At 41.4% G+C, this 13480-nt stretch overlaps 1 protein-coding gene across 1 annotated transcript in view; it reads right to left on the bottom strand.

Annotated features, from left to right (window-relative positions):
* LOC135091596 (glutamate receptor ionotropic, kainate glr-3-like) overlaps positions 1–12469 on the bottom strand; it is a 143077-nt gene extending 130608 nt beyond the window's left edge. Inside the window, exon 1 of the mRNA XM_063989351.1 lies at positions 12378–12469. Coding sequence (XP_063845421.1) covers positions 12378–12469 — 92 coding nt within the window. The remainder of the gene's footprint in view (positions 1–12377) is intronic.
* Positions 12470–13480: the final 1011 nt, after the last annotated feature.

The raw sequence follows: 13480 nt of genomic DNA on the forward strand, positions 1-13480 counted from the left end.
AATGGAGCCGGAAATATATTGGCATGTGGTCGCAAAAGAAAAGTGTGATGACTACTTAAGCATCAAGGCAAAAGATCTTACGCGACTGCAAACAAAAAGCTTGAAATGGGCTGATCTCCACGAAGGCTTTCTTTGAAAATGTATAATGTAAGACTTGGTAATCCGCATCAGAACTAGGTAAGAAAATTAATGAAAATAAATGGTCTATACCTCTGGTAACACACACACACACACACACACACACACACACACACACACACACACACACACAAAAAAAAAAAAATATATATATATATATATATGTATATATATATATATATATATATATATATATATATATATATATATATATATATATATATATATATATATATATATATATATATATATATATATATATATATATATATATATATATATATATATATATATATATATATATATATATATATATATATATATATATATATATATATATATATATATATATATATATATATATATATATATATATATATATATATATATATATATATATATATATATATTTTTTTTTTTGTGTGTGTGTGTGTGTGTGTGTGTGTGTGTGTGTGTGTGTGTGTGTGTGTGTGTGTGTGTGTGTGTGTGTTACCAGAGGTATAGACCATTTATTTTCATTAATTTTCTTACCTAGTTCTGATGCGGATTACCAAGTCTTACATTATACATTTTCAAAGACATAAGGGATAGGTGTTGTCAGCGTTGCCACTCAGTCTTAGGAAGTAGTGTCAGATGACACCAGTAAATAGTACCAAATGAGAGAAAAAAAAAATCTGATTGAATAGATATAAAATACATCATTATTTACTGTTCCAAATACCTTTCATAACTGTATATATATATATATTATATATATATATACAGTTATGAAAGGTATTTGGAACAGTAAATAATGATGTATTTTATATCTATTCAATCAGATTTTTTTTTTCTCTCATTTGGTACTATTTACTGGTGTCATCTGACACTACTTCCTAAGACTGAGTGGCAACGCTGACAACACCTATCCCTTATGTCTTTATCGGTGATGATACATTATCTTTCAGGAACTGGATGATGAAGCCTATCCCCACAGGCAACTTTCAGATGATCAAAGAATATTGAATTATTAAAAAAGCGAAGAGTGTCTGAAAGTGATTCCTGGATACTGAGCGCCAGGCTTGCTGTCTGAATGTCGTTTTTTTTCTTTTTATTGTTTTCCCACATATTTGTAGGTATCAAATTACCACCTCAATATCATTATCAGGAAGGGGCTCATTCGTCTTCGACAGCGGCATGGAATCAGAAAGAATAATGCATGTGCATACTGAGGTGGGATAGATGTGAATGAAGATATTTATTGATTTACCATATTTATTATTTTTTTACACGATTCCATTTCATGGAATGTAAACATGTAAACGGTATTGTATCCCTGAAAACAAATACTGGAGGTACATTTCCGATAAGTATGGAATATCAGCAATTTTCGGCCGTCCATTTTACTTATAATTATTATTATTATTTTTTTTTTTCAGATACACTATAGCTACAAATTAAATATATCTATAAAAAAAAAATCATAGTTAACATGTTTATGCCACAAAAAAAAAAATAAATACCAGATGGTATAGGAGTACTTTATAATGTATATAAACAACAATTCGTAATTGGAAATCGGGAACTCAAGTGACTTGGCGACAAAACCAAAAACAGGCACGAAGTGTACTGTAGGGTGCTGGTGTACAAAACTACACGGACTATAGAACCTTCAACATTTACCTAGAGTTACCTAGAGTAGTGGTAGCAAAATAATTGTCCTCCGTAATTAATTAATTAATTGATTTGGGTGATAGCGCTGCATTATCGAGGTCGTATGGCGCCGCAACAAAACTTAAAAAGCATCAAAGATTGCGGTTTCCAATACTGATATTAAAAACAAAATAATAGGTATGGTAAAAATTGGAAAAGATCATTAAAAGAAAAAAAAAAAAACGGGATGAACCATCAAAATCTAAAGTGCCAGAAATGAGAGGGTTGGTATTTTATTGTATTAATTAATGTAATTTAATTTAATTTAAAGTGAGGTGGTACAGACACCACTGACCCAGACCAATATGTCTGGCGTTGTTCGTTTTGTACCCAGTACACTGACCTCACTGACCCAGATATCTAGCGTTCGTTACTTGCCCAAGACACTGACCCCACTGACCCAGGCTCCAAGACCCAGCGTTGTTCGTTATGTGTCTTCCTCACTTGCCTCCATGTTCTACTACAAAGATAAAGTTCTGCCCAATACTATATTACTGACAAAATAAATAAAATAAGAACAGTTAAAAGGTATTCTATAATTTGTTTACAAGACCAGCCTTCTCCACAAACATAAGGACCTAATGTCCTGGGGAGAGAGCCCTTTCTCCAAGTATCAGCAACATATGGAAAGTCCCATCTTCATCGTGACAACGTAAAAGATAACGCTCCTGCAGCTCCACCCGGGACACCCCATTAGAAAGTGTCGCTGTGTGAGGAGAACTAAGCAGTCATCACAAAATGGGTTTCCAGGACATGAGGCAACCATGAGTGAGACGTATGTGACCCATCCGGAGACAAGCCAGTGCAGTCTCTGAACGGCGCTCCTGCATAAAGACATACGTCTATGGACGGAAAGTTATATTAGTTATCTCACCCATCTGCATAAAGACATACGTCTATGGACGGAAAGTTATATTAGTTATCTCACCCATCTTTGCTTGGTGGCAAGCAAATCCTCCCACCTGCCTTGCCAATTGGATAGAACTGCCACCCTTATGCTCGACTGTCATGGAAGCAGCAACCAGTGTTGCTACCTCTTTATTCAGCCTATCGGATTTCTCATTCCCCTGAACTCGTGGAGGGACCCAGGAAAAATTTGACGTGGTAGCCTTTATGCTGTAAATGGTATAGACACTCAAGAATCGATAAAACACGTGGATGAAGGGAAGAAAGGCTAAAGTGTTGAACAGCGGAAATAACACAGGGAGAATCACTAAAAATTGCAAAAGAAGAGGTGGGAAGATTAAAAATAATTTTCTAAGCTAAGATAATGGCAGACAGTTCCGCCGTAAAAACAGAGGCAACACCGGGGAGGGTACCGTCTCGGAAGAATGAAGGAAACATAACACCAAATCCGACTCCGTCTTTGGATTTTGAACCGTCCGTAAATACAGGAATGGAGTCGGAATGTGTAGAATAATGTTCCAAAAATGATGCACGGGACTCAAAATCCGGTAATAAGTTTGGAACTAAAGGACTATATCGAGTGGATTCTCCGAACATTGTCTCTTGGAAATAAATGCAAGTAGGAAAAAAACCTGGAGATCAATACGCGGAATTCATCCCTTTGGCTTCCCTTTGGCTTCCCTTTGGCAGCCTGACAATCTACCTTACTCGGACAGCGAGGCTTATCTGGATCTACATCGCTTGTACGCACAGAAACCTGAGATTAATTGGTGTGAGGATAGCTACCCACACACGAGTCTGAAACTCCTGACAAGACCGGAGGAGGCGGAAGATAGAGTCCTTGGTCTAGACGTATTGGTATCTCTCCTGGAGGATTACCTACGGGGAAGACGGGCAGAGAGACCGTCTATGGCCATTTCAGATGTGGAAGAATCGCTATAGTTAATTACGTCTGGATCATGGTCATCTGACACTCCCGCAGGGATTTTTCTAAGGTGGCGCCCATTAAGTCTAGGGACTCAGCAGACCCCCGGGAACGTTTCTTGTGGGACTGGAGAGGGGCCTTTGGAGACTTGTTTGTATTTGTCTGCGGAGGTTTAAAAGTCTTGGGGGTAGTCCGTTGTTGAGCATCCATGGCGGCGTGCACATCAGCAATATATACTTTTTTATTAGAGACTGTGATGTAACTGATGAAGATGCAGTGGAGGGCTTTGCTAAAGATGTAGTGGAGGGCTTGGCTGAAGATGCAGATGAGGTGACACTTTCCAAAAAAAAAAAAAATTTGTTGGACACGGTAACTGAAGGAGCGACACTCACAAGAACGGGATGAAACAGTTGGCGGTTGAGAAAGGCGGGAAGTTGTTACAACCTTATTGTCTGTGGTAGAGGAGGTTGAACTACAGTGCAGGGAAGAGGCGTAGGTCTTTGCCCCACCATCTTTTTCTCGAAAAAGATCCTGCCTGGCATTGCGAGAGAAAGAGAACCAATCTTAAAACAGTTAGATAGAAAAAAAAAAAAAAACGTAGAAAGTGAGCATGTTCATGTTGGTATTTTCTATAATTTTGGTTACTCATTGAACATTATGAGGACATAGCTGAAGGATATCATCTGAGAATTCGTACAGGTCCTGGTTGTAAATGCATTATTTGAGGTAACTGAACTGACCATCATTACCTGCGTTAAATCTTTAGTTCTGATCAATACATTTTTGCCATATTTTTTGACGTTATTTGTGGGGAAGACTCCAGTCTTCCTTTCTAGATACTTAACAGTGTGAACAATGTTTCCGTTACTTTCCCTATAGTATATTGCAAACGAGTAAGGTGCCGAAACGATAATTACTGCCAGTGAGGTCTAAAGCACTGTTCAGCGGGTGCTGTGAACTTATCGTTAAACCCAGCTGTGACCTCACTGAACGTTTCCCTTTGTGTCTCACAACACAAGGGGGCAGTCACAGCCTGCCCGCTAAAGACAACTCTCTTCCTCCACACAAAACTACAAGCACCTAATAACACACACACCCTTCACTCAAAAATTTTAAAATCACGGCGACTCCTACACCAGCCTCGGAGTCCCCATCTGGGGAGGGGACCATAAATGTCCCCAGGTCGGACTGCCTTTCCGTCGACGACCCTAAGTGTCTTGACACCCCCTCAACTTTTTCTTCATTAACTTCTACAACATTCGCTGTCTAAGATCTAATTTTCAATCTGTAGAACACCACCTCTCCTCTTCTAAACCTCATCTTCTTTTCCTCACTGAAACTCAGGTCTCTGAGGCAACTGACAGTAGTCCCTTTTCTGTTCCCTCCTACTTTCTCTATCCTCATTTTCGATCCAAAGCTGGATGCTGCGTTTATGTGCGCAATGACTTAACATGCTCTCGTGCCCACGCTCTTGAATCTTCCGAGTTTTCCACCATCTGGCTACGACTACAGAGTCACTCTCATACTAAATTTATCTGTGCTGTGTACCTCTCTCCTAACTCCTCTGACTATAAGAAATTCTTTGACTACTTAACTTCCAAAGTGGAGCACATTCTGACCCTCTTCCCTTTTGCAGAGATCTCCATTCTTGGAGACTTCAATGTTCACCACCAGCTTTGGCTTTCCTCTCCCTTCACTGACCATCCTGGTGAACTAGCCTACAACTTTGCTATCCTCCATGACCTAGAGCAATTGGTGCAACACCCTACTCGTATTCCTGACCGTCTTGGAGATACGCCCTACATTCTTGACCTTTTCCTGACCTCTAATCCTTCTGCTTATGCTGTCACCCTTTCTTCTCCGTTGGACTCCTCCGATCACAATCTCATATCTTTATCTTGTCCTATCACTCCAATCCCTCCTCAGGATCCCCCTAAGCGAAGGTGACTCTGGCGTTTTGCCTCTGCTAGTTGGGGGGACCTGAGGAGGTATTTTGCTGATTTTCCTTGGAATGACTACTCCTTCCGTGTCAGAGACCCGTCTTTGTGTGCTGAGCGCATAACAGGAGTGATAGTGTCTGGCATGGAGGCGTACATTCCTCACTCTTTTTCTCGTCCTAAACCTTCTAAACCTTGGTTTAACACAGCTTGTTCTCGTGCTATACATGATAGAGAGGTAGCCCACAAAAGGTACTTAAGCCTTCCATCACCAGAATCTCATGCACTTTATATTTCTGCCCGGAACCATGCCAAGTCTGTTCTCCAACTAGCCAAAAACTCCTTCATTAACAGAAAATGTCAAAACCTTTCAAGATCTAACTCCCCTCGTGATTTCTGGCATCTAGCCAAAAATATCTCCAATAACTTTGCTTCTTCTTCTTTCCCTTCTCTACTTCAACCAGATGGCACCACTGCTATCACATCTATTTCTAAAGCTGAACTCTTTGCTCAAACCTTTGCCAAAAAAACTCTACCTTGGACGATTCTGGGCTTGTTCCTCCCTCTCCTCCACCCTCTGACTACTTCATGCCACGTATTAAAATTCTTCGCAATGATGTTTTCCATGCCCTCGCTGGCCTAAACCCTCGGAAGGCTTATGGACCTGATGGGGTCCCTCCTATTGTTCTCCGAAACTGTGCCTCCGTGCTTGCGCCTTGCCTAGTCAAACTCTTTCAGCTCTGTCTGTCAACATCTACCTTTCCTTCTTGCTGGAAGTTTGTCTACATTTAACCTGTTCCTAAAAAGGGTGACCTCTCTAATCCCTCAAACTACCGTCCTATTGCTTTAATTTCCTGCTTATCTAAATTTTTTTAATCTATCCTCAACAGGAAGATTCTTAAACATCTATCACTTCACAACCTTCTATCTGATCGCCATTATGGGTTCCGTCAAGGCCGCTCTACTGGTGATCTTCTGGCTTTCCTTACTGAGTCTTGGTCATCCTCTTTTAGAGACTTTGGTGAAACTTTTGCTGTTGCCTTGGACATGTCAAAAGCCTTTGATAGAGTCTGGCACAAAGCTTTGATTTCCAAACTACCCTCCTACGGTTTCTATCCTTCTCTCTGTAACTTCATCTCAAGTTTCCTTTCTAACCGTTCTATTGCTGCTGTGGTAGACGGTCACTGTTCTTCTCCTAAATCTATTAACAGTGGTGTTCCTCAGGGTTCTGTCCTGTCACCCACTCTCTTCTTATTATTCATTAATGATCTTCTAAACCAAACTTCTTGTCCTATCCACTCCTATGCTGATGATACCACCCTGCACTTTTCCACGTCTTTTCATAGACGTCCAACCCTTCAGGAGGTAAATATATCACGCAGGGAAGCCACAGAACGCCTAACTTCTGATCTTTCTAAAATTTCTGATTGGGGCATGCCTCAAAAACTCAATTCCTCCATCTATCAACTCGACACAACCTTCCAGACAACTATCCCCTCTTCTTCAAAGACACTCAACTGTCCCCCTCTTCTACACTGAACATCCTCGGTCTGTCCTTTACTTATAATCTGAACTGGAAACTTCACATCTCATCTCTAGCTAAAACAGCTTCTATGAAGTTAGGTGTTCTGAGACGTCTCCGCCAGTTTTTCTCACCCCCCCCAGCTGCTAACTCTGTACAAGGGCCTTATCCATCCATGTATGGAGTATGCTTCACATGTCTGGGGGGGGTTCCACTCATACTGCTCTTCTAGACAGGTTGGAATCAAAAGCTTTTCGTCTCATCAACTCCACTCCTCTAACTGACTGTCTTCAGCCTCTCTCTCACCGCCGCAATGTTGCATATCTAGCTATCTTCTACCGCTATTTTCATGCTAACTGCTCTTCTGATCTTGCTAACTGCATGCCTCCCCTCCTTCCGCGGCCTCGCTGCACAAGACTTTCTTCTTTCTCTCACCCCTATTCTGTCCACCTCTCTAACGCAAGAGTTAACCAGTATTCTCAATCATTCATCCCTTTCTCTGGTAAACTCTGGAACTCCCTGCCTGCTTCTGTATTTCCACCTTCCTATGACTTGAATTCCTTCAAGAGGGAGGTTTCAAGACCCTTTTATGGGACTGGCATTTCAGTGGGCATTTTTTTATTAGATTTTTGTTGTCCTTGGCCAGTATCCTTCCTACATAAAAAAAAAAAAAAGGTGGGTGGCGAATTTTGGAAGCACGTTCTTCAGCATCAAAGACATTAGGACAATAATCATTCTCCTTGTCAGCTACATTGATTGATCGAATGATCTCAGCAATTAAATTATTGCCTTTAAGATGTAGAGAATTTATTACCTTAAGAGCAGCTTTGGCGGCAATGTCACAGATATGTCACATAGCACTGATTTGATAGACAGTCGCAGTCATATTTCAGACGAATACGGAAAACCACTCCAAAAGGCTTAACAAACCTTGTGGATACCACTATATGACATGGAGGCCTAGACGCTGATGATCATAAGAGTGTCAAGACAAGAATCAAGAAATGACCCAAGGGGTCTGCCATGGGAAGCAACAGCAGGGGAGAGTACGAGCTGCTGCCTTCACATCATCACACGACCAAAGAGTGACGTCTCGAGGGCCTGGTCGACCGCCCTTCGAGAACCAGAGGAATTTTTTTCTTTATTCATGAGGATATTATAAAAATAAAAATGGCTCCAGAGGTAAAGGGAAGCCTCCTACCGGAACTACAAAGGGGGACGGGGGTGAGTGGGTGGCGAGCGCTGGCCACCGCAAACGGGTACTTCGTCGCCATGGAGGCCACTCGTTTTAAAAAGTGGCCCCTCATGATTCAAAAGTTTGTCCACGACGGAACTAAGACCTGCTTTCATAACGCATCACAGCCCAAACACCTAACCATCCAACACGGGACGACCTCAAAAGGGGGTCTCTCTGGTGAGCGGCACTGTTGATCCATACTGGCAGCCTAATTCTGGGAACTATTTAGTTTGGCCCCACACTGGCGACCTTGCTAGCATGGGTAGCCCTCTTCTCTTAACTAGGGCGGAGAAGGGGCCAAAGCCCCCTCTAGCCTCGCTCGCCAGGTCATAGGGACACGCACGCTCCCCCATCACGACAAGGCGGTTCCCACTACGGGGAAATTCCACGGAGTATCGGTAGAGCGCTCTTGATATCAAAGTCTTGGCGGGGATGATTACCGAGTATCGGCTCCCGATGCTGTGATCATAGATGTCCCTTGTACGTAGCTGTCTGCTCTTTGTTTACAAACAAAAGCCTGTGAAAATTTTATACAGTCTATTTCACTGACTAATCTCATTTAACTAGTCTCTTAACCAAATCTTCAGCTATGTTGTGTTAACAAAACAATAAAATTACGAAGTTGCTATGATATATATGTTTATATATGTGTGTGTGTGTGTGTGTGTGTGTGTGTGTGTGTGTGTGTGTGTGAAAAAGAGACATAAACCTAAATAGAAGGGATGAGTATGGTGAAGTAACGAGAACAGGTGGGGAGTGGTTCGTGCCTTATTTCTCCTCCTGTCCTGCAGTGATGGTCTGGCCAGTCGCTTCTCTGACTTCACTATGAACTGGCACGAAAATTCTCTGACACTTTGAAGTAATATTGTTGGCATGTGACAGGGTGGCCACAATATTAAAACCGACGCGCGAGAACTTGAAATCGGTCGCAACACTGTTCACAGATAGATAAAAAGAGATAAAGAAATCGGAAATCAGAAGGACCTTTGTAACCGTTCTGCATTTTTTTTTTCTGGATCATACGATTAATAAAGTTGAGGCACTTAACCTGGGGCGACAATGCTCAGGGTTTTAGCGTTCTTACCGTGAACAATCCGGACAGGATACGTAGAAAATTGTACTAGTATGCTCTTATGAATGAATGGTGCAGGGCAAGGATGCATTCTCAAGTGAAGCAGGCCGATGGCTTGGGGTGAGGGTAAGATAGGGTGATTAGGGGTGGCTGGAGAAGGAAGGATGGTTACTCAATCATTCATAACAGAGAGAGAGAGAGAGAGAGAGAGAGAGAGAGAGAGAAAGAGAGAGAGAGAGAGAGAGAGAGAGAGAGAGAGAGAGAGAGAGAGAGAGAGAGAGAGAGAGAGAGAGAGAGAGAGAGAGAGAGAGAGAGAGAGGGAGAGAGAGAGAAAAGGAGGGTTTGTTGATGAGGGACGTTCCTTCTGTCTTGCAGAGAACATTTTCTAAGATTCTCCCGATACGCCCGACATTCTTGACCTTTTCCTGACCTCTAATCCTTCTGCTTATGCTGGCACCCTCTCTTCTCCGTTTGGGTTCCTCCGACTACAATCTCATATCTGTATCTTGTCCTATTGCTCCAATCCCTCCTCAGGATCCCCCTAAGCGAAGGTGCTTCTGGCGTTTTGCCTCTACTAGTTGAGTGGACCTGAGGAGGTATTTTGCTGATTTTCCTTGGAATGACTACTGCTTCTACTGCGTACATTCCTCACTTTTTCTCGACTTAAACCTTCCAAATCTTGGTTTAGCACAGCTTGTTCTCGTGTTATACGTGATAAAGAGGTGGCCCACAAAGGTTACTTAAGCCTTCCATCACCAGAATCTCATGGACTTTATATTTCTTTCCGGAATCATACCAAGTCTGTTTTCCAACTACTTCACTGACCATCCTGGTGAACTAGTCTTCAACTAGTCTCCGATCACAATCTCATATCTTTATCTTGTCCTATAGCTCCAATCCCTCCTCAGGATCCTGCTAAGCGAAGGTGCCTCTGGCGTTTTGCCTCTGCTAATTAGGGGGTACCTGAGGAGCTATTTTGCTGATTTTCCTTGGAATGACTACTGCTTCCGTGTCAGAGACCCGTCTTTGTGTGCTGAGCTGAGCGCATAACAGAGCTGATAGTGTTTGGCATGGAGGCGTACATTCCTCTCTCTTTTTCTCGACCTAAACCTTCTAAACCTTAGTTTAACACAGCTTGTTCTCGTGGTATACATGATAGAGAGGTGGCCCACAAAAGGTACTTAAGACTTCCATCACCACAATCTCATGTAATTTATATTTCTGCCCGGAATCATGCCAAGTCTGTTCTCCAACTAGCCAAAAGCTCCTTCATTAACAGAAAATGTCAAAACCTTTCAGTATCTAACTCCCCTCGTGATTTCTGGCATCTAGCCAAAAATATCTCCAATAACTTTGGTGCTTCTTCTTTCCCTCCTGTATCACATCTAATTCTAAAGTTGAACTCTTCGCTCAAACCTTTGCTAAAAACTCTACCTTCGACGATTCTAGGCTTGTTTCTCCCTCTCTTCCACCCTCTGACTACTTCATGCCATCTATTAAAATTCTTCGCAATGATGTTTTCCATGCCCTCGCTGGCCTAAACCCTCGGAAAGCTTATGGACCTGATGGGGTCCCTCCTATTGTTCTCCGAAACTGTGCCTCCGTGCTTGCACCTTGCCTAGTTAAACTCTTTCAGCTCTGTCTGTCAGCATCTACCTTTCCCTCTTGCTGGAAGTTTGCCTACATTCAACCTCACTGTTCTTCTCCTAAAACAGTGGTGTTCCTCAGGGTTCTGTCCTGTCTTCTAAACCAAACTTCTTGTCCTATCCACTCCTATGCTGATGATACCACCCTGCACTTTTCCACGTCTTTTCATAGACGTCCAACCCTTCAGGAGGTAAACATATCACGCAGGGAAGCCACAGAACGCCTGACTTCTGATCTTTCTAAAATTTCTGATTGGGGCAGAGCAAACTTGGTATTGTTCAATGCCTCAAAAACTCAATTCCTCCATCTATCAACTCGACACAACCTTCAGACAACTATCCCCTCTTCTTCAATGACACTCAACTGTCCCTCTCTTCTACACTGAACATCCTCGGTCTGTCCTTTACTTATAATCTGAACTGGAAACTTCACATCTCATCTCTAGCTAAAACAGCTTCTATGAAGTTAGGTGTTCTGAGACGTCTCCGCCAGTTTTTCTCACCCCCCCAGCTGCTAACTCTGTACAAGGGCCTTATCCGTCCATGTATGGAGTATGCTTCACATGTCTGGGGGGGTTCCACTCATACTGCTCTTCTAGACAGGGTGGAATCAAAAGCTTTTCGTCTCATCAACTCCTCTCCTCTAACTGACTGTCTTAAGCCTCTCTCTCACCGCCGCAATGTTGCACATCTAGCTGTCTTCTACCGCTATTTTCATGCCAACTGCTCTTCTGATCTTGCTAACTGCATGCCTCCCCTCCTCCCACGGCCTCGCTGCACAAGACTTTCTTCTTTCTCTCACCCCTATTCTGTCCACCTCTCTAACGCAAGAGTTAACCAGTATTCTCAATCATTCATCCCCTTCTCTGGTAAACTCTGGAACTCCCTGCCTTCTTCTGTATTTCCACCTTCCTATGACTTGAATTCCTTCAAGAGGGAGGTTTCAAGACACTTATCCACCAATTTTTGACCACTGCTTTGACCCTTTTATGGGACTGGCATTTCAGTGGGCATTTTTTTTTTATTAGATTTTTGTTGCCCTTGGCCAGTATCTTTCCTACATAAAAAAAAATAAAAATAAAAAAATATATATATATATATATATATATATATATATATATATATATATATATATATATATATATATATATATATATATATATATATATATATATATATATATATATATATATAAATAAAGTACTGCAGTATGTTAGTTTATAAGTTGGTTTATAAGTGTTATTCCTAAATTTATATTATTGCCACGGATTATGTAATAAAACTTTTTCTTCCAAAACTTACCAGAGGCCGAGATGATCAGCAATTAAGCCAATAATTGTCACCGTAGGACCCTTGAATTCATAGTGGGGATGTGATCCAGATATGATCGTCATGGCCGGGAACTATATAAAGAAATAGAATAGTATCCATTATCATCATGCAAGTAAAATAAATATACATACAAAGAGAGTCACCCTGTCAAGCATTTATTTTGAATTGCTACACTGTCATTACAGAGGACAATTAAAGCATAGACTGAATAAATTTTTTTTTTTTTTTTTTTGTGAGTTTGTTAAACCAACACACATACTGTCATGTTATTCGCTGAGTTTACCCTGAAAAGGAACACGTTTTCTCATTGTCTCCCATGTTCCATTTTCCTTCTAAAAATATCTTTATTCTTACTTATAAGTTACTATAGGTCTTATTTACTAATTTTATTTGATATATTATTCTCTTCATAATTTAAGTTCTTTATATGTAAGTATATGTAAAGGAAAATGTGTATTTGGGGTGATATCTGTGGAAACGAAGAGCAATATGTGCCTGTCTTTCGTATCTGAGTCAGTAGAATTTTCAGGACGCACTAAAACCCTGAGGAGGAACAGAGGGGTGGCGTTCTCATGGGATAAATTTTTTGTGGTGTTGTGGTGATTGAATAGATGTGTGGAGATATTAGTGATGTGGTGGTATAATTCTGATATCCAGGATCAGGTTAGTGGGTGTTTTGTTGTAGCAAGAGCTCTTGTTCACAGAAATTTGGTTGGTGAGTTGTGTTAGTTACATAACCCTGAGGGGTAGTGTCATGGGTGAGAGGTAGCCATTTTGTGGTTGAGATTGTAGTAGTGTTGGGGCACTATTGGTGTCTTTGAGGATGGTGTTATGGTGTTATACTGATCTATGGTGATGATGGTGATGTCCCGTGAGGTTTCAGGAGTTAAAATAAGGGAGTTGTTATTTGGTGACACGGTGACACGTCTGGGGAAATTCCTGCAGCTATGGAATATATCCCAGTGGCAAGTACAGGAGTAAAGGATTTTAGTGCCTTGTGAAGTGATGGGAATGTCATATATTGATATGTATAACCTTTAAGCAATAAGGGAGGCGATATAAGAACCTGAATA

The sequence above is a fragment of the Scylla paramamosain genome, chromosome 38 (assembly GCF_035594125.1).
Source record: "Scylla paramamosain isolate STU-SP2022 chromosome 38, ASM3559412v1, whole genome shotgun sequence".
Classification (NCBI taxonomy): Eukaryota; Metazoa; Arthropoda; class Malacostraca; order Decapoda; family Portunidae; genus Scylla; species Scylla paramamosain.